A 20,545-nucleotide genomic window follows, 5' to 3' on the forward strand; every position below is an offset into this window, starting at 1 on the left:
CCTGGGCGCTGTCCCTCAGCTCTTCAGCTCAGGGCTAGCGCTTTTACCACTTGAGCCACAACGCCACTTCCGGCTTTTTTCTTTTTGCTTATGTGGTGCTGAGGAATCGAACCCAGGGCCTCAGGCATGCAAGGCAAGCGCTCTACCACTGAGCCATCTTCTCAGCCCTTTTTTCTGGCCCGGTCATGGGGCCTGAACTCTGGGCCTGGGCGCTGTCCCTCAGCTCTTCAGCTCAAGGATAGCACTCTACCACTTGAGCCACAGCGCCACTTCTGGCTTTTTTTTCTTTTTTGCTTATGTGGTACTGAGGAATCGAACCCAGGGCCTCAGGCATGCAAGGCAAGCACTCTACCACTGAGCCACCTTCCCAGCCTGTCCAGTTTTAGGTTGAGTGAAATACTGGCTTCATAGAATGTTTGGTAGTATTCCTTCCATTTTAATCTCATGTTTGACAAAGAAAGGTTTATGCAATTAGTTAGTGAATCCTTTGTTTATCACAAAGCAATAACAAGAACAACAAAAACATAAACTAATAAAAATGGTAGCATAGTTTTTGTGTATCGTGCTGCTATTGATGCTTAAACTCAGCCTCTTGCTCTTACTTGGCTTTTTCTCTCAAGACGCACTCTACCACTTTTGCCATACCTCTACTTCTGACCTTTTGCTGGTTAATTTGAGAGAAAAGTCTCTTGGATTTGTCTTCCCGGGCTGAATTTGAGCCAAGATCTTTGCATCTTAGCCTCTTGAGTAGGTAGGATTACAGACATGAGTCATTAGTTCCTGGCTTGGTAGTATGCTGTTACATTAATGTTAAATGATTGAGAAATACATAAATACCACAGCAAATATTACCTTTTATCCTGAAAGATGAAGTTTGCCTGTGGGAAGAATTTAGAAAGTAGGTTGATAAATGAAAATTTATAGAAATTAATTAGATGCTTTAGTCTGTTCAGCTATTACAAAGAACTAAACTAATAGGTGGCTTCAAAAACAACAGTTACTTCTCACAGTTCTGGTGGCTGGGAAATCTAAGCTGGCAAGAATCTGACAGATTTGGGATATGGTAAGGGCTCACTTGCTGATTCAAAGATGGCATCTTCTACTATGTTCTTCCTGGACAGAAAGGATAAAGGATCTCTTTGGGACCTCTTTTATAAAGGCAAGAGTCACAGCTTCATTATCTAATCACTTTCCTGATGCCATGAGCTTGAGGGTTAGGATTTTGACTTCTAGATTTTTGACTTGCAACTTTGATTTTTGAGGCAATATTAAGAATTTTTGTTTGATCCTAAAGTCATAATTATTCAAAAAAGAAATTCAAAAGCTAAGTTGGACTCATCTATACCCAAGTAGTATATTAAGTATTAAAGGTTTTGTTTACTTATTGTAATTTGCTTACTTATAATTTGTTTATTGATTCAGTTCTAGGTTTTTATCAGTGTATATTGGGGAATATTGGGATTGTGGCAGATTTCATAGATTTAGGAATAGAGTTTATTGTATAATGAGGTTAGGTAAAGATTTTGAAATAAAATCTGTGTAAATGCATTCCTATTCCTATTAATTCTACATTATTCCTAGAATAGATGCATATATTATGTCTGTTTCCCTGAGGTTTCATTGCTACAAAGTCCTATGTCTAAGACATATGTGCCTGTAACAGAAATGTGAAATATTTTCAAATAGGAAAGGCTCCTATCTATAAAACTATAGGATGTTGATCTAGAAATGTTATAGTGGTAAAAGCTCATTTTTAACTATCTCCTAGGTAAATAAAAATTGAATTTTGATATTTTTCTACAAATAGTTTTATATTTTTATAAATGATAATTTATAAATGCTCATTTTAGTGTTATCTCATTTGTATTTTATTTTAATGGATACAACATTAGCTATTTAAGAAAACTAATTGGAAAATATGTTTCCATTTTAAGGATAAATGCTAGTAACTATTTGAGAAAATAAATTGGAAACCAAAAAATGCACCCTCCTGTACAATATCAGAGATCAACATATATAAGTACTATCAAATCATTAAGGAACAGATAATTCTTGCCTGTAAAACTAAATTTTAGATATTTATTTAAAAGGGAAAGTTGTCTTAATTTAATTTGGAAAAGTTAAGGAAAAAATCTTTATTAAGAGCAGAAATTTTCATACAATCAGCACTTAAATGTAATAAACTAAATGTGTTAGAGAGAACAAATAATGTTTATCACAAACCTGTAACAGATTGTCTTACTTAGTGGTAAAACTTTAGATACTCCTGTTAAAGTAAAGACAAAGATACCTGTCTCTTCTGTAGTCTTAATGATTAGGTAAGAAAAGTAAGAATGGAATTTAAAAAGAGGTAAAACATGTTATTTTCAACAGTAATATGAACTTTTTATGTAAAAAACTTAAGAGAATCTCCAACAAAAGAGAAATGTTAAGAGTTTAAGAAGTTGATGGATATGAGATTATTCACTTAATAAGTAACTATTTCAGCTGGGCACCAGGGGCTCACACCTGTAATCATCACTACTGAGGAGGCTGAGATCTGAGGATTACAGTTGAAGAGCATCTGGGGCAGGAAAGCCCAAGAGTCTTTATCTCTAGTTAACCCCCAGAAAACTGGAGTGGCGCTGTAGCTCAAAGTGGTAGTGCTCTAGCCTCGAGCTCAAAAGGCTCAAAAGCTCTGGATAGAGTCCAGGCCCTGAGTTCAGCACCCTCCCCCCCAAAAAGGTAACTCTTTCCTAGAAATAACCTCAGTATTCATCAACTGATGAATGAATTAAAGAAAATATGGGGGCTGGGAAGGTAGAGCGCTGGTAGAGCGCTTGCCTTGCATGCCTGAGGCCCTGGGTTCGATTCCTCAGCAGCACATAAGCAAAAAGAAAAAAGCCGCAAGTGGTGCTGTGGCTCAAGTTGTAGAGCGCTAGCCCTGAGCTGAAGAGCTGAGGGACAGCGCCCAGACCCAGAGTTCAGGCCCCACGACCGGACCCCCCCCCCCCAAAAAAAAAGAAAACATGGACATAACATGATGAAATACTCTTATCCATCAAAAAGTGACAAAGTACTGTTCTTTATGACAACATGGATGGAACCAGAGGTCATTAAGTGAAATAAGCCAGATACATAAAGACAAATAGAACATGAGCTCATTGATGATTTCCAAAAACTAGAAAGGGTTTTGAATATTTCTATTGTAATGAAATGATGCTTGAGGAAGTAAATTTGCCTTGCCTTAAACATTTTACAATTGTGATTTGTGTCCAAAATGTGTGTGTTTATGTATCAGTTGAAAAATAAATTTAAAGCCAGGTACCAGTGGCTCACACTGTAACACTGAGTAACTAATCCTATTTACTCAAGATTCTGAGAGCCAAAGATTGTAGTTCAAAACCCAGCTTGGGCAGAAAAATCTGTGAGACTCACTGAATCCAATTAACCACCAAAAAACCAAGGGTGGAGCTATGGTAGTACAGTGCTAGTTGTGAGCAAAAAAAGCTCAGGAACAGTGCCCAGTCCCTGAGTTCAAGCCTCAAGACCAACACAAAAGAAATTAAAATTTTATATGTATCAGTTATATGCATTTATAAAATGTAGCTGACTGGAAAAGTAAAACTCACATAGAAAAACTGAGATTTCTAAGACTAAAACCAACAAATTAAGTTAGATCATTATGGGAAAATATTATATCTATTGAAAGACATTAGTAGTACCTGAATAATAGAGAAATATGCTTTTACTGTGGACCAGTAAACTCAGTTTTATAAAGGTGGCAGTTCCCCCAAACTTACCTATAAGTTTAATGTAATCTAAAACCTTTAGATCATTTTGTGGAACACAGTATACTTATTCTAAAATTTATATGAAAAAGCAAATGGCAATAAATAGTAAAATAAATACTAAGTCAACTAGTAAGAACAAGCTGAGGAACTTGCCCTCAACAATAACAAGATAAAAGTAATTTGTACAATGGTATCGCTATGAGCACAATGATAGCTACCTGGTGAATGAAATAGGGGAAATACCTGTTTGACATCTGTTTGCAAAGAAAGCAAATCAAATGTCTATGTTCTTACTTAAATTAGGAGGAAGGAGTCTAAATTTCTTAGTGATTTTTTTTCAACCAAGTATAATTTTAGCAAATGAGTTTCTTTAAATGTACTGCCTCAGTTCTAGATTTCTCCCATCTTCAATTCCACAATGTGAAGGCTTTTAGTTATATAACTCAAACAGTGGGTTTAAAATACTGCTACATGATAATTCTAAATACCTACTTTTAGGGAATTAAATCGCACATGAATATTCTTGAAGAATTGTGAGGTTACGTGAGTGCCTTTGATGTATTTTCAGACACAACTGTGGATTTTTATTTCCCAGTCCTATATGTGGTAAGCCCTGAAAACATTAGACTGGTGGTCTCCTGAGAAATCTATATTATACATACATATCATTAACCTTTACTTTGGATTTTACTTACAATTCAACTTTGTTTAAATATGTCCCAGTCCATTTTACCACCAGATGAGGAACGATCAGTGACAAAATTATTGTTAAAAACTTTTGGTGATATAGGAACAATAATTAAGAATTTTTAAGTCAATTATAATTGAATAACTGTTGCAAATCTTTAATAACAACCTTTTTAATTCAAAACCAAATTGCACTAAAACATGAAATAAAAAACATACAATGTAACTTTTTAGTAAAGATACTTTTTATATTGTATTTTACCATGTTGCAAAACTTAAAACGTTTTGGTTGATTCTTGTAATTATTTGAATTTTTGTTCTATTGACATATTACTATGCTTAGTAAAGCGCTACAAGGTATTATGGTTTTTTTTAAAACACTTATATCAATGCTTGTGCTCAAGTAGTAGACACTATGGAACAATAAAAATAATGCTTTATATTATTTATACTCTTACTTATTCTCAGTAACCTTTTTAGTTAGACATGATCCTTAGACAAAATGAAATATCAAAATATCAAAAATTACTTTTTTTGTATTTCCTGCTAATTTTCTTAATCAATTTCTTTTCTTTTTTAGGTATCTGGTAGATAGTCGTTGGTTTAAACAGTGGAAAAAATATGTTGGCTTTGACAGTTGGGACAAATACCAGATGGGAGAGCAAAATGTATATCCTGGACCCATTGATAACTCTGGACTTCTCAAAGGTCATTATTTTCTTACTTTACTAACATTGTAAATATATTAAATTTCAGTGTGTAAATATCAGTGAATGTACTATGGAAAAGGTTAATGTGAATAAATATATAAATCAGAAATTTCTTTAGGTGCCTGGTATGGTGAAACAACAACAATCTCAGCCTATGGGAGGCTGAGACAGGAGAATTGAGAGAGAGAGGAAAGAAGAGAAGAGGGAAAGGGAAGAGGAATGGGAAAGAAAAAGCTAAGTGCCAGTGGCTTTTACCTGTAATCCTACCTATTTAGAAGGCTTAAAACTAGAGGATCTTCATTTGAACCCAATCCTAGGCAGAGAGGTCACAAAACTCTTATCTCTAAAATAATCAACAAAATATTAAGCCAGAGCCATGGCTCCAGTGGCAGAACACAACCAGTCAAGTAGGCCTAGCAAATGTGAGGCCCTGAGTTCAAACCCAATAGCAGCAAAGCAAACCAAAAACATTTACATAATAGATTTGACCTGATTAATCCAGGTTATTCCATTCTGATTATATACTGTTATATATTATGACGAATTTTCTTTTTATTTATGGTGTAATGGATTATTTAAATCTGGAGGTAAAGAATGTAAGTTACAAAGCACTGTATTAATGTTTGGAAAAAATGCTGTGTTACCTGTTTTTTTTCCCTTAATAGACATATGGTATGGTTAAAAGTTGTGGAATACCAACATATGCTTGTAGTTTTCTATTTTTGCATTATTCTTACAAAACTCTCAGTGCTTGCCAACTTCACTTTACCTCTGATTATATCCAAAGAGAATAAAATGTAAATACTTTGTTCTCAATTTCTGGCCAAGATGGAATAAGAAGGATCACGTTTACCCTTGTACCCGAAATAGCTTGAATTCTAACAAAATAGATGAAATAATGGTTATCAAGAGCACTGGATATCAAGCAGCATAAAGCAGTAGTCCCTGAGAGATGAGGAAAAATGAAGCGAGTTCTAATTGTTTTCAGCTTACTGTAATAGAATTTCCCATATACAACACAGGAAGGAGACGTCCCTGTAGACTCTGGCAGGGTTGAGGAAACAAACTTTGAAGTCCAGGAAGACCAGGTATCAGTGAATAGCTAAAAAAGAGACTTTGAGCTCTGCAAAGAAGAGTTTCTCTCAAGTCTTTAAGTCTGTTCTTTCTTTTTTTCTTTCTTTCTTTCTTTCTTTCTTTCTTTCTCTGTGTGTGTGTGTGTGTGTGTGTGTGTGTGTGTGTGTGTGTGTGTGTGTGTGTGTGTGTGTGTGTGTGTGTGTGTGTGTGTGTGTGTGTGTGTGTGTGTGTACACACTGGAGATTTAACTCAAGCCTTGTATTCTCTAGGCAAGTGCTCTACTGCTTGAGCTATATATACATTCAGTATCTCCTTGTATTGGATATTTGTGATAGAAAGCTTTACTTTATTCCTAAGCCCAGCCTGAGCTGTGGTCTTCCTTCTTGTGCTACCCTTTTTCACTGGCAGTGACAAACATGTGCCACTATACCCAGCCACTGTGCTTCCTTATAGCTGGAGTAACAGAAGAGCTCCATCATACCCAGCCATTGCTTGAGATGCAACCTCATGAACTTTTATGCTGTGACTGGCTTTGAGCTGCGATCCTCCAGTTGGTACCTTTGAAGTAGCTTGACCCAGTTTCTCTTAAGTCTTTAAGTGATCAGCAAATACATGTGAGGATGCTGCCTAAGAGCTGGGAAAGAACTGCCTACAAAATCTTGATGGATAGACGCTCAAATGACAGAATGCTTGCCTAGTATATGCAAGGCCCTGGATATAGTTTTTGTGAGATTCACGTAAGAATGGCAATAATTAATATTCCCAGTAGCCAGATTGGAAAACTTAATTAAGTTAAAAGATTTCAAATTATATAAAGTATGTTGTTACTATACTACAATAAAACCTACTTTGAAGAAAAAAAAGTCTAGTGAAAAAAGCAGGCAAAAGTTTGATCAAACACTATCAGAAAAGAGAATACTTATTTAAAAGCATATAGGGGCTAGGAAGGTGGTTTAGTGGTAGAGCGCTTGCTTTGCATGCATAAAGCACTGGGTTTGATTCCTCAGTACCACATAAACAGAAAAAGCTGGAAGTGGTGCTGTGGCTCAGGTGGTAGAGTGCTAACCTTGAGCTGAAGAGCTGAGGAATGGTGCCCAGGGCCAGAGTTCAAGCCCCATGACAAAAAAAAAGCACATGTAAAGACAGTCTCACAAGTACTAAAGCTCAGAACTATATAATGAGAGATACTGAGGAAGAGCTCAGCAGTAGAGTTCCTGCTTAGCACAGATTAGGCTCTGGGTTTAACCCCTACCCCACAGAGCAAATGAACAAAATCACAGTATGTTTGCAAACCATTGTTATTGAAATGATTAAGACTTAAAAGACATGCCTACCATATGTTGTCAAAGATGCTGAAGAAGTGGAATTCAAGAAACATCATGGTACCCAATCGTTCTATATGTAGATACTCAAAAGAAATTAAAGCATTTATCCATATGAAAAGTTGTACATGACTTATACAGGTTTTTTTTAATGTTAGAAAAATTATTAGCATCCCAAATGCCCATCAACACCTGAATGAATAAATATATGCTAATATATTTATATAAATAAAAGCCAGTTCATCATCTAAAGATAGGTAATTCTAGAAAATGAAATTTGTCTATAATACTATGGTACAAGTACTATTTTCATATCAAATTCTAAAAAGCACAAATTATCCTAGAGCTGCAAACACTGACTGTTGGTTTTACTTCTGGGCGTGGTGGATATCCTCATTTTGTTAATGTTTATACTTGGTATGTCAAAACTTAATCAAGTTGTATAACTTAAATATGTACAATTGATTATATACAATATATACAGAAATAATGCCAATTCTTTGTTTGAGTGTGTTCTAAAAAATGAATTGATCATCTTATACCATCTAAACTCAACTAAAACAGAAATTAGCGTGTAAGCCTTGATTTTTAAACTTTCTAAGGGTTGTTTTTGTTTTTGTTTTTTTTTTAATACTGTGTTACAGAGCAAATGAGTTTTAAAAAAAGTCATGTGGAATTCAAACTCTGCAAGTCTCTGTACATGTGATCTTGGGCAGGTTTCAACATATCTATTTTCTTTGTAGTTTAAATGGAGTGACTGAAGAGACCTATTTCATAGTGTCACTTGGAAAATTAACTGAGCTAACATGGTTTTCTAAAATAAAGCATTTCATAGTTCCAATAATTTTCTATTACCACCTTGGACAAATTATTCACTACCCCAATACATTCTAATCTACAATGGAAATTATAGTTTAGGGGAGAGAGAGAGAGAGAGAGAGAGAGAGAGAGAGAGAGAGAGAGTGTGTATGTGTGTGTGTATGTATGTGTGTGTGTGTGTATTTATGCTAGTATCAGGGCTTGAAGTTAAGACCTTGTGCTTTCAGTCAACTTTTCCTCATAGCTACTGCTCTACCACTTGAGCTATACCTCTAGTTCAGCATTTTGTGATTAATTGGGGATAAGAGTCTCAGGGACTTTTCTGCCTGGGCTAGCTTTGAACCACCATCCTCAGGTCTCAGCCTCATGAGTAGCTAGAATTACAGGCATATAATACCACTTGATTAGAATTCTTTTGAAAATAGTTAACTGCTATAGGATATCTCTCATAGTATGGGCTACTTAGTGAAGAATTACAATATGTAATTTTCTTTTATCTTCATGATTTCTGAAAATTATTTCAAATTGTATCAACAATTTAAAAGTTAAAACTAATATTTAAAAGATTGAGCTTAGCTAGGTGCTGGTAGTTCTTACCTGTAATCCTATCTACTCTGAGGATTGCAGTTCAGAGCCAGCCAGCACAGGAAAGTCCATAAGACTCTTATCACCAGTGAATGATCAGAAAGTCAGAAGTGGAGCCTGTAGTTCATATGGTGAAGTGCTAGCTTTGAGCACAAAAGCTCAGAAACAGTGCCCAGGCCCTAAGTTAGAGCTCCAGGACCATCTCTCTCTCTCTCTTTCTCTCTCTCTCTCTCTCTCTCTCTCTCTCTCTCTCTCTCTCTCTCTCTAACACACACACACACACACACACACACACACACAAGATTGCACTTAAAAGTTATTAGTTTATACTGCTATTGAAATTAGTAATGAATTCAGACTTTTCCCATTTCCTTCTATATAAAAATAGCTTCCTCAGAGTTTAGAAACCTTGTGACCACGTACTGATTCTAGAATGCATATCAGTTAATCTCTTCTGTTAATCTCTTCAGCTTTTTTTCTCTTTGATTATAGTTATATCTTATTAGAAATAGTACATTAAAACTATTGAAATGCTGCAAAGAACAGTTTTGCTTCCTGTGTCTATTAATTAGGTTAACTCGGGCCTGTTACCCCACCTGCTCGAGAAGTGGAGATCGGGAAGATCAAGGTTTGAGGCCCTCATCAAAAAGTTAGTAAGACCCCATCCTAACAAAACAAGCCAGACATGATGGCATGTGTCTGACAGGAGACTATAAATAGGAGGATCAAAATCTGAGGCCAGCATCAGGGTCAACAGTAAGACCCTATCTCAAAAGGAGGCTTTGGCTTAAGGGCACCTATTTAGCAAGGTGTAAAAAGTTCTAAGCTCAAACTGTAAGACTTAGAAGGGCTCATCTTGGTGGTGTACCTCTATAATCCCAATACTCAGAAGGTTGAAGCTAGAGGATTTCAAGTTCAAAGACAGCCTAGTCCACATTGTGATATCCTATCTTTCAAAAAACAAAGCCTAGACTCAAACCAACAACAAACTTAGAACAAAAAGATACTCTTTAGGTTACACATAACTTAATGAGCTATTTGTTTCCATACTTTAGAAATTCAAATGATTAATTAACAAGTGAGTTCAGATTAAGACTGTGATGTAGCTATTACTCACATCAGGAAATTACTTCTACTCAGGAAATTTCTTCTAGATCTCTGATATGTCCTGTACTAAACTTTTTAACTAAAAATTTGAAAGAGATTATAGAATTAAAATCATATCTCAGAGGGATCCAGATCATGTGCCTTTTCAAATAATGATACGGTTTATCAGATACCTTTTTGTGATTTTGCCATGGTTTCCAGCCTGTGTACATCTTGGAATTACTGTTAAAGTTAGTTGATATCCTTCACTTATGGTGTAATAAGCACTAATATGTGGGAAGAGAGAACTTTAATATTAAAATATTTGGGAAAAACTCTCCTGTTAGGTATCTGGCTAACATTTACATATTAGTATTTTTTTTGGGGGGGGGGGTCCGGTCGTGGGGCCTGAACTCTGGGCCTGAGCACTGTCCCTCAGCTCTTCAGCTCAAGGCTAGCACTCTACCACCTGAGCCACAGCGCCACTTCTGGCTTTTTTCTTTTTGCTTATGTGGTGTTGAAGAATTGAACCCAGGGCCTCATGCATGTAAGGCAAGCACTCTACCACTGAGCCACCTTCCCAGCCCCAAAAGTTACAGTTTTTTAAAAAAAGACTAATTGTATACTTTCAAACAAGTTTGTTTTGAAATATTTAGATTTGATTCTTGCTAGAGCTTTTTCCTTAGAACTATCTTCATGAACTTAAATAATTTATAGTGTTCTATAACTAACATATTTAGAGATAATATGCTACTATTTCATTTTATGGATTCAGTTTGTTTTTTCCTTGCAGATGGTGATGCCCAGTCACTTAAAGAGCATCTTATTGATGAATTGGATTACATACTATTGCCAACCGAAGGCTGGAATAAACTTGTCAGCTGGTATACATTGATGGAAGGTCAGGAGCCAATAGCAAGAAAGGTATATCTGAGAATAACTGAATATGAATATATATTTTTCTTGTAGTTCATATTCTATTGTTAATTAAATGAATTATGAAGCCTACTTATTTTGGAAGAAAGGCCAGCAAAATACTGCTATAGACTGTATCATAATAGCACAGATAGAGGGTTTACAGTCTGCCATACAACTTCTGAAGGGCATTATGCTATTTCCATGCTGCACTGCTTTTTATTTAAAATTATTAGAAAACAAGCTAAAAATTAAACTCTTTGCAATCAATTTTTTTTTTTTTTGGTCGGTTGTGGGGGCTAAACTTTGGGCCTGTGCGCTATGCTATCCCTCAGCTCTTCAGCTCAAGGTTAGCACTCTACCCTTTGAGCCACAGCGCCACTTTGGGATTTTTCTGCTTATGTAGTGCTGAGGAATCGAACCCATGCATGCAAGGCAAGTACTCTACCACTGAGCCACCTTCCCAGTCCACAACCAATTTTTTTTTAACTGGAAAAAGAATGAAGACTTTTCATTTCTTTTTTAAGTTTTTAAGGGGTAGAGATATGCTCAAATGCTAAGAGTACCTGTCTAGCAAGGGCAAATCTCTGAGTTAAAAAATCCCAGTTTACACCCACAAATGAAGTTTTATATAATCTAGAAACAGGTGGGGGGTGGGAGAAGATGGGAAGGGGAAACAAAGGAGGAGACAACAATGCTTGATAAGAAATGTACTCATTACTTTGCCCATGTAATTATAACCCCTCTGTATGGTATTTTCACAATAAAAAATTTAAAAAATCTAGAAACACTAAAAATGATTGTTTCCTAATTGTTGTGACTGAAGAATAAGTTATGAAAGTCAGGATGTAGCTCATTTTCCATGTTTGCAATCTCAAATTTTGAAGTAAATCAGCCAGCTTACCATAAATAGTTAATAGTTGATACAAATATAATTTAGTTCTATATCAATGCAAGAGATCTTACTAACATTTCTTGAAACCTATGTCTGGTAAGCAAATTAATGGGGAAAGGAAATGAGAAGTCTTTTAGGAGACTGTACAGTTTTTTCTAATCACGTAAATGGAATTTACCTAACTTATCAAATAGTTTTCAAACTTTATATGCATCAAGCTGCTTGGAATCCTTATTATCTTTCTCCAAAAAAAAAAAAAAATAGATTAAGTGAGCAGTTCTTTAAATTTGTGTTTTTACTAGGTAACACATGACCCATGCAGGTAAAATTCACTTCAAGGCTGGGTGTGGTGCTCAAACCCATAATCTCAGCTGCTTTGGAGGTATAAACCAAGAAGATTAAGGTTCAGGACTAGCTAAAGCAAAGAGTTAGTGATACCTTCATCAACAAATAGTCCAACAGCAGTCATACACATCTGTACTATTTATTGGTGCTGATAACAGGCTAGCCTAAGTGAAAAATGCTATTCCATAGTTAACCCAGGTAAAAAATGCTACAAAATACCTGAAAAATGAGTAAAACAAAAATATTGAAGGCCCAGCTTGAGCACTCCAGCAAGTGCCCAGCTCCTTGCTTGTTTTTGTCATTATTTGCATTTACCCTAATTCCAGGAACTCTAACGTATCTGCACTTATAAAGTGTTTAAAGAAATGAACATAGCTACTTTCTTCAAAATAATGTATATGTCCCATAGGCCTAGTGTTATCAAATGTTTTTGCAGTATTAAGTTTCTTTAGGAATTATATTTGTTTCTCTCCATTTTTGGAGTAGGGAAATACTTGGAATGAAGTAAAGTTTCTATAAAGCTTACACATGTACATATAAAGAGTAGACTGAATTAGGTTTATCATGTATATGTAATTGACTTTGTACAAAATTTCTTCTAATCACAAGAAAGAGTAAAGAAAGATATTTTTAAATTGTGCATAAACATATGTTGTAGACATTGCTTTCATTGTGATTGAATTAAAGTATTTTTACATATCCATAGATCTTATACTTAAGAAGGCAAATTTCATCTTATGTTCTCTTCTTTTTATAGCTATATAACATTATAATTTTTACCTGTAATTCTGAAATATCATTTTTGAGTATTTGCTTCCAATATTTTCTGAAATGTACATTTTTATTATTTTAACAGCTAGGCACATAGAACTTCGTACTTTATTTTTTATGTTTTTTTTTTCTGTTACATAGTCTTCAAAACATCTCCAATGGTTATTTTCAGTGCAAATTTTTTTATTAAAGGAGATGAACTGTATGTAAACAAATAATAAGTATAAATGACCACAACAGATTCATGAATATATTCATTTTTTTTGCAATGACTTTAGTTTTCCACATTTAGTAAGATCTTTTAACTAGAAATAGCTTGAGAATAATCTTAAAGAAAGGGACAATTATTAATATGTTGCTTTTGGAAGTAGGAAGATATAGTAATAGTATTTTAAGTGTTGATGAGGTTTTTAACAACAATATAAAATATGGTAAGAGAGAAGGAATTTTTTTTTGAGTCCTAATGTGGATTTTTTAAGTGAACTTGTTTGTATAGAGTCCATACTGCATTTTGAGATTTCAATTTCCAGTTTTTTCCAGAAAAATATTAATATTTGGAAAGTTGAATTTCATTTTAAAAGACTACTTATTTAGACAATATGTAGCTTCCTAAATCATAGTGAGAGGTTTTCTTATTTTATTCTGTTCCTTTTCTTGGTCATTATATTTGCCTTTTCCCCATATAAATGAGACCTGCAGTCTATCTCAGTTTTAGCAACCTACCAATAATTACTCAGTACCTTAATGTAATGTTATTTTAGGATATTACTTAATTATTGAAATCCAAAGTTGAAATTTCTATTTAAGAATATTTGATCGCTAGTTTTTTTAATTATATAAAACATAAAATATTGTTAAATTTTCTTAACCTGAGCAAAACTCAGCATAAGAATCTAAAAACAATCTTGTTGGAATCATTATTTATTAGTCTTACAAAGTAAATTAATTTTATTAAACAGGAGAGAATACAGACTTACCTGTTTTAGAAACTTGCTAAAACATAATTAAGAATATATATTGACAACGTATAATAATTCATGTTGGCTTATTCAGTAGATATCAGATAAACTGTATTTTAAAATGCTGAAATAATTTTTCCTGCAAGTGAAAGACCAGTTTATAAGTGCCATATTAAATTGATGTAAACCTGTGAGTACATCTGAGCTGTCTGGAGCTTCCCTTTCACCATATTTGTCTGGGGTATCATATATCAGACCAGTTGCTATTTTCAGAAACAGTATTCATGACTGAAATCCTACAGTTAACCTTTAGAAGATCAAAAGGAAATATATGCATTTAAAAGGTGACCCTAATATATAAGTGTTTTCTTTTTATACTTTATTGCTTGCATGTTTTAACAGCTTTTTCTGTCATTTGTTACATAGAATTGCCAAGTATGCCTCTAAAGGTCAAGCAAAGTCATTTAAAATGAAACTAACCTCTTCGCTTCAGGGACATAGGCAAATATTTTGGCAGCAGTAATTTGAAGTTGTCGTAAAATATTTTTAACACAAAGTTATCTTACTATTGTAAAATTATATAAAACTTTTAAAAGTTTTTTTTTTTTTAATTTGGGATCACAACTAAGAATTGGACGAATGTATTTTTAATTATACTTAGAAATTATGTATTGTATACAGAAAAAAACTATTTGAGTAGCTTCATAGTTATAAAATGTATTTATTATTTGTATTGTTTCACGGTATCTTTATAGATCAATAGAATGCCTTTCCAGATTGACATTTAATATTTTAAATCTGATTTTTTCCCCTAGAACTTCTTTAGGGAAATATGCTAAGAATCAAAAATATTGTTATAGCTGACACTGATTTCTTTCATTTTTAGGTGGTTGAACAGGGTATGTTTGTGAAACATTGCAAAGTAGAAGTATACCTCACAGAATTGAAGCTGTGTGAAAATGGAAATATGAACAATGTTGTAACTCGAAGATTTAGCAAAGCTGACACCATAGGTAATGCAAGATCCAGTTTCTGAACCATTTTAGTTATAGTTCACCTTGATAAATACTACTCTGCTAGGAGGATAACCATTCTAAAGGTTTATTAATAAACAGTACAGATTCTTAACTTTGATGCCATGTATTAGCTTAGAGGTTAATTACTTGTTTATCACTGTTTTTGCATTTAGTAAAATGAATTTAACATTTGTGCCATTTTACTTTAGAAAGCAAATACTGTTTTAATTTAGCATTTGAAAAATGTATGTCGTATACTAACAGCATAGATTAAACTGGCAATAAAAACTGGCTTAAATAAAACAGTCAGATATTGTGGAAAATACCAGCTGATTATTTCCTTTTGGGTCAAATAAAATTAAAATAGCTAAGGCATTAGATACAGCATTATGATTGCAATATTAGTTTTTTTGTTGTTAATGAGTAACTTACAAAATTGTTTGCTAAAAATCAAACTCTTATAGTCTTAAGTATCAGATCTTATTTTTTAAATACATATTTATTAAAGCTATTTTAATTTAAAATAAAGAATATATTGTTTAAAATAAATTATTTTGGATAAATATCACAGTATTTGTATAAAACATGGCTCAAGAAACTAAAAGTACTATTTTCAAATGAGATTTTTATAAAACAAGAATAATGATAATAACATTGATCTTGTTGGAGAATACCAGTGGTCAGTAGAAAATGAGACATGGGGCTAGGAAGGTGGCTCAGTGGTAGAGTGCTTGCCTCCCATGCATGAGGCCTGGGTTCAGTTCCTTAGCACCACATAAACAGAAAAGGTTGGAAGTGGCACTGTGGCTCAAGTGGTAGAGCACTAGCCTTGAGCTGAAGAGCTGAGGCGCAGAGTTCAAGCCCTGGGACTTAACCCTCCCCCCCCCAAAAAAATGAGACATGACCTGTAGAATTTTAACATGGAAAAGAAATTCTCTAATTTATAAATACCCTTGAGACTTCATCTCAGTGAAAGAGGTGGTACAAAAACCAAGACACTAGCTCAATAAAATAAATCGCATAGCAAAATGGGCTGGAGATGTAGCTCAACCTGCAGAGTGCTTACCTAGTGTGGCAGTACTACTCAACCCCCCAGAAAATGATGAAGAGAATATTTCCATATATGTTTGCTTTTAGTGTATACATAACTATTTTTTGTTAATAGAAAAAATGTCTAGAAGAAATATCAAAATGTTAACATATTATCTCTTGGTAGATAGTTTATACTGTCTATTTTTTCTGTATCTCTGCCTTGACCAAAACACATTTCTGCAGCTGGGAAAATTGTAGTCACTTTTACAGATAGTCCTAGCTTCCTCCTCTGACCTCTCTTTTTTTTTGTTGGTTGTGGGGCTTGAACTCTGGGCCGAAGTGCTGTCCCTCAGCTCTTCAGCTCAAGGGCGAGCCCTCTACTAATTGAGCTACAGCGCCACTTCACTCTGCCCTCTTGTTAAGGTAGATCTGTTTCTTGCTATGAATGCTATTTACGTGAGTATGTCCACTTTGGAAACATCACAGTATACTGCTGATTAATAATCTTTTTTTTTTTTGCTTTGATAAAATAAGAAAATACAACCTTGCCAAGATAGAAACTAATGCTATTTTATGTAATTATTTACATACTCTGGTTAATTCAGTTTGTTTTGATATACATTGAGATTTAATATTCATTTAATGTCCAATTTAAAATTAATTGATTACAAGACTTATAGAACTTCTGCTAATTAGAATATAAACATTGGGCTAGATTCATAGAGAGTGAGTATACCTTTTAAAATTACTTCAGAGAACATATTATTTAGTATCTTATTAATATTTTTCTGCAATTAGTCGACGCTAAAGTGTTTTATATTTCTTCACTTGTCATAAAATATTTAATTAGTTTAATTGTATCTGTTAGAAAAGTTATTGACCAGAATTAGATATTACAGCATTATCTAATACATCTTAATATTCATTTGGCAATAACTACTGAACAATTACATCTGTATTCTCAAATATATAGACAGTCTTATATTAATATGTAGCTGTATTTTGAATGTAATAAATTTTATACAAACATCCCATCAGATAAGTCATTTTCCTTTTCACTGTATATTCATACAGTGTACTTAACTATTCATACTAAACTTTTATTTGCAGTTTACTTACTATTCATGCTGTAAATTATATATATATACACATATATAGTCCAATAAAATTTTTTAAACTGGTAATGTTTAAAGTTTTCTATCCATATTCTCATATTATTTCAAAATCCTACATATCTTCAATATATTATCTTACGTGTCAAAAGTGAAAGTCTATCCTGTATAACCAATATTAGTGTTGTAATTAAACACTTAACTTTTGAGGTCTTATTTCCTTAAATTACTTATTTCATCTTCCAAAGTTGTCATTCTGTCTAAAAACATACCTGGCTTAAAACTTTCATACAGAGTTTTATACAGAGTCTTAGGTTATTTCTTAATCTATTCTTGGTATTTCTAGATTAAATGTAGGATTTTTACTCAATACATACTTCGTGATATTTTAAATTTTTATTTACATATCTTTCCTCCTTCAATCTCAGATACGATTGAAAAGGAAATAAGAAAAATCTTCAATATTCCAGATGAAAAGGAGACTAGATTGTGGAACAAATACATGAGTAATACATTTGAACCACTGAATAAACCAGACAGCACCATTCAAGATGCTGGCCTATACCAAGGACAGGTATTGTTTAGCAATAATGTTTATTTTTCGCCTAGTGTACTTGAAGCTTGTTGAATTCACAAACTTTAATGAGCTCTCTGCAATATAAAATAAGTTCTGTTGTCATTGCTTCCTCTCTCTAACTCATCTCTTCTTTTTCCCTGCTGGTCAATACTGTAACTTCTGATTCTGTGCTTGAGCTTAGTAATAATCTACTTAAGTAGATTAAGAAGAAACTAGTTTAAGGAAAACATAATAATTTTTTAAGATAACTTACTAGAATTCCTAAGAAGGATCAAATAGAAAAAATTTTTGTCTAGAAGCTATAAAGTCACTCTTGCAGCTATAACTTGTAGTAGTGTGGAAGCAGCCATAGAGCAGATACATATTAGTGGTATGACTGTGTTATAATCAAAGCATTCTTAGCAGGGAAGCACCACAAGTAGACAATGGTTTGCCAGCTCCTATTAGCAGGTATTAGCCCACAATTTAATCGTTATGTTAGAATCAAAAAAATTTTTTTTTCAACATACTGAAAGAGCTGTTTAGTTACAATGACAGACTGATTCTGCCTTCTAGTTGTCCCATGAGGTAATCTATTGTGTTCCCAGCCCTTGTCTTTGTATCCTCTTAACAAATCCTGCTACCTCCCAATTTATTAGATGCCTATTCAGTCTTATTTGTACCATAATATTTCTTCTAAAATTAAAACCTGAGTATTCTCCTTTCATAATAACCCTTTCCTAGCTCCTCAGTAACCAATGAAAGTCATGTTTAGCCTCTATCTGCCAGCATCTGTAAATTACCCTTGTGTTATAGTTTACTCTTTAGCACTACCAAACTGAATAATATATAGTTTTCTGAATACCAGCCTATTCCATACTTTCGCATTGTTCATCTATCTGCCTGGTATATCCTTCCTTCTCTGCAATCATCTAGCAAAAAAATTCCTTTTAACCACTCAGATATTCAAACTGTTCATCCCATCTTATCATATCATTAGGCATAACAGATCTGATCATTCTTCAGATTCCAATCCAAATATCACATCATCTTTTCAGCATTCACATTTCTCAGTATCCATTGATTTTTTTTAAGAGAATAATTTCTCCCTTAATTTTCATAATTATTTATGAATTTATCTTTTGTATATTATACTTAGATAATGAGTTTCTTTATTTAGATAGAGTTTGGGTTTGTTATATTTTATTTTTTTAATTTTTAGTACCTAGCACAGCAACTGATGATTCAGTATGTGGATTTTTTTTTTTTTTTTTTTTTTGGGTCCAGTCGTGGGGCCTGAACTCTGGGCCTGGGCGCTGTCCCTCAGCTCTTCAGCTCAAGGCTAGCGCTCTACCTCTAGAGCCACAGCGCCACTTCCGGCTTTTTTCTTTTTGCTCATGTGGTGCTGAGGAATCGAACCCAGGGCCTCATGCATGCAAGGCAAGCGCTCTACCACTGAGCCACCTTCCCAGCCCAGTATGTGGATGCTTTTTAGTCTAGTTTATTTTAAAAATTTGCTCTTAATGCTAATAATGTAATACTAAGATGTAAAAAAACTGCGAAAAACTCATAGTAAATGCCTACTATAAGTCGGATAATATAATAGGCTATTAAGAAATACTGATGGGGCTGGCAAGTTGGCTTAGTGGTAGAATGCTTGCCCTCGCTTGCATGACGCCCTGGGTTCTATTCCTCAGCATCACATAAGCAGAAAAAGCCAGAAGTGGTGCTGTGGTGCAAGTGGTAGAACCACTAGCCTTTAGCTGAAGAGCTGAGGGACAGTGCCCAGGCCCAGAGTTCAGGCCCCACGACCGACAAAAAAAAAAAAACAACAAAAAAACATTGATTTTTGAACATTATTTTAACTATTATATACTTAGGTGAAATCTTACCAAGTCCCATATACTGTACATTACAATTTAAAGGAAAGTTACACTCTAGCCACAATGGTTTATCCCTGTAATCCTAGCTATTCAGAAGGCTGAGATCTAGAGGATCAGGTTTCCAGCCCAGGAAGAAAAGTCTTCAAGACTCCATCTAAAAGTAAACAGCAAATGCTGAAGTGGTGGAACACGAGCTGTGAGCAAGAAAGTCAAGTGACAGCTCAAGACCCTGTGTACAAGCACTGGACTGGCACCAAAAGAAAAAAGAATATTATCTAGATATTTCTTTAAATGTTTTGAGTGTTCCTCTGAAATGGTTCACAATTTAATATCTGTTGTTTATATTAGAAATATTCTAAAAGACATTTATCTTTTAGAATAGGAATGTTTCCAGGAATATGCTTTCAAATTTCCAGATTATAGAGTAGTTCTTATTTTATTATTTTTTGGTGTCAGTACTGGGGCTTGAACAGGGACTGTGTGCTTCCCTTTATCTTTTTTGCTGCTCAAGGCTAGTGCTTTACCTCTTTAGCCACCTTTCTATTTCTGGTATTCTGGTGGTTAATTGGAGATAAGAGTCTTGCAGACTGTTTCTGCCCCATGCTGGTTCTGAACCATGATCCTCAGAATTCATACTCCTGAGTAGCTGAGATTACACACACAGACACACACAGGCTTCTGGCTAGAATAGTTATTTTTTGACTATAATAAATAACTGTAGCTTTTTTTTTTCATAATGAAATTAATGGTATCTTCATTAGAAAGTAAGGTAATGATAAATTACTAAAAAGTATCAATCCTAAATTGAAGTTTTAAATGTAAATTTTTATTCAGAAAATGAAATGTTTGAATAAAGGAGTGAATTTTATCATTCTTGTTAAAAACAATACACTTAAAAACAAAATAGGAATTTTAAGGACAGATGCCATTAGAAATTAAGGTGGTATGGCCAAACTACATGAAATGACTGAATGAAATTTTCTGTTTCTAAAATCTCTTATCTTA

At 34.0% G+C, this 20,545-nt stretch overlaps 1 protein-coding gene across 6 annotated transcripts in view; it reads left to right on the forward strand.

Annotated features, from left to right (window-relative positions):
* Positions 1–20,545, forward strand: part of Usp15 (ubiquitin specific peptidase 15) — a 103,414-nt gene that overhangs the window by 16,511 nt on the left and 66,358 nt on the right. For 4 of the 6 annotated variants that reach the window (XM_069987784.1, XM_069987785.1, XM_069987786.1 and 1 more), the window contains exons 2-5: positions 5,041–5,168; positions 10,850–10,980; positions 14,828–14,954; positions 17,530–17,675. In XM_069987784.1, the coding sequence (XP_069843885.1) occupies positions 5,041–5,168; positions 10,850–10,980; positions 14,828–14,954; positions 17,530–17,675 (532 nt within the window). Of the gene's footprint in view, positions 1–5,040; positions 5,169–9,498; positions 9,620–10,849; positions 10,981–14,229; positions 14,286–14,827; positions 14,955–17,529; positions 17,676–20,545 lie in introns of those variants that run through there. The other 2 variants (XM_069987805.1, XM_069987790.1) reach the window with 2 other exon arrangements.

Source organism: Dipodomys merriami, unplaced genomic scaffold (assembly GCF_024711535.1).
Source record: "Dipodomys merriami isolate MVZ:Mamm:240054 unplaced genomic scaffold, mDipMer1.0.p SCAF_10, whole genome shotgun sequence".
Taxonomy (NCBI): Eukaryota; Metazoa; Chordata; class Mammalia; order Rodentia; family Heteromyidae; genus Dipodomys; species Dipodomys merriami.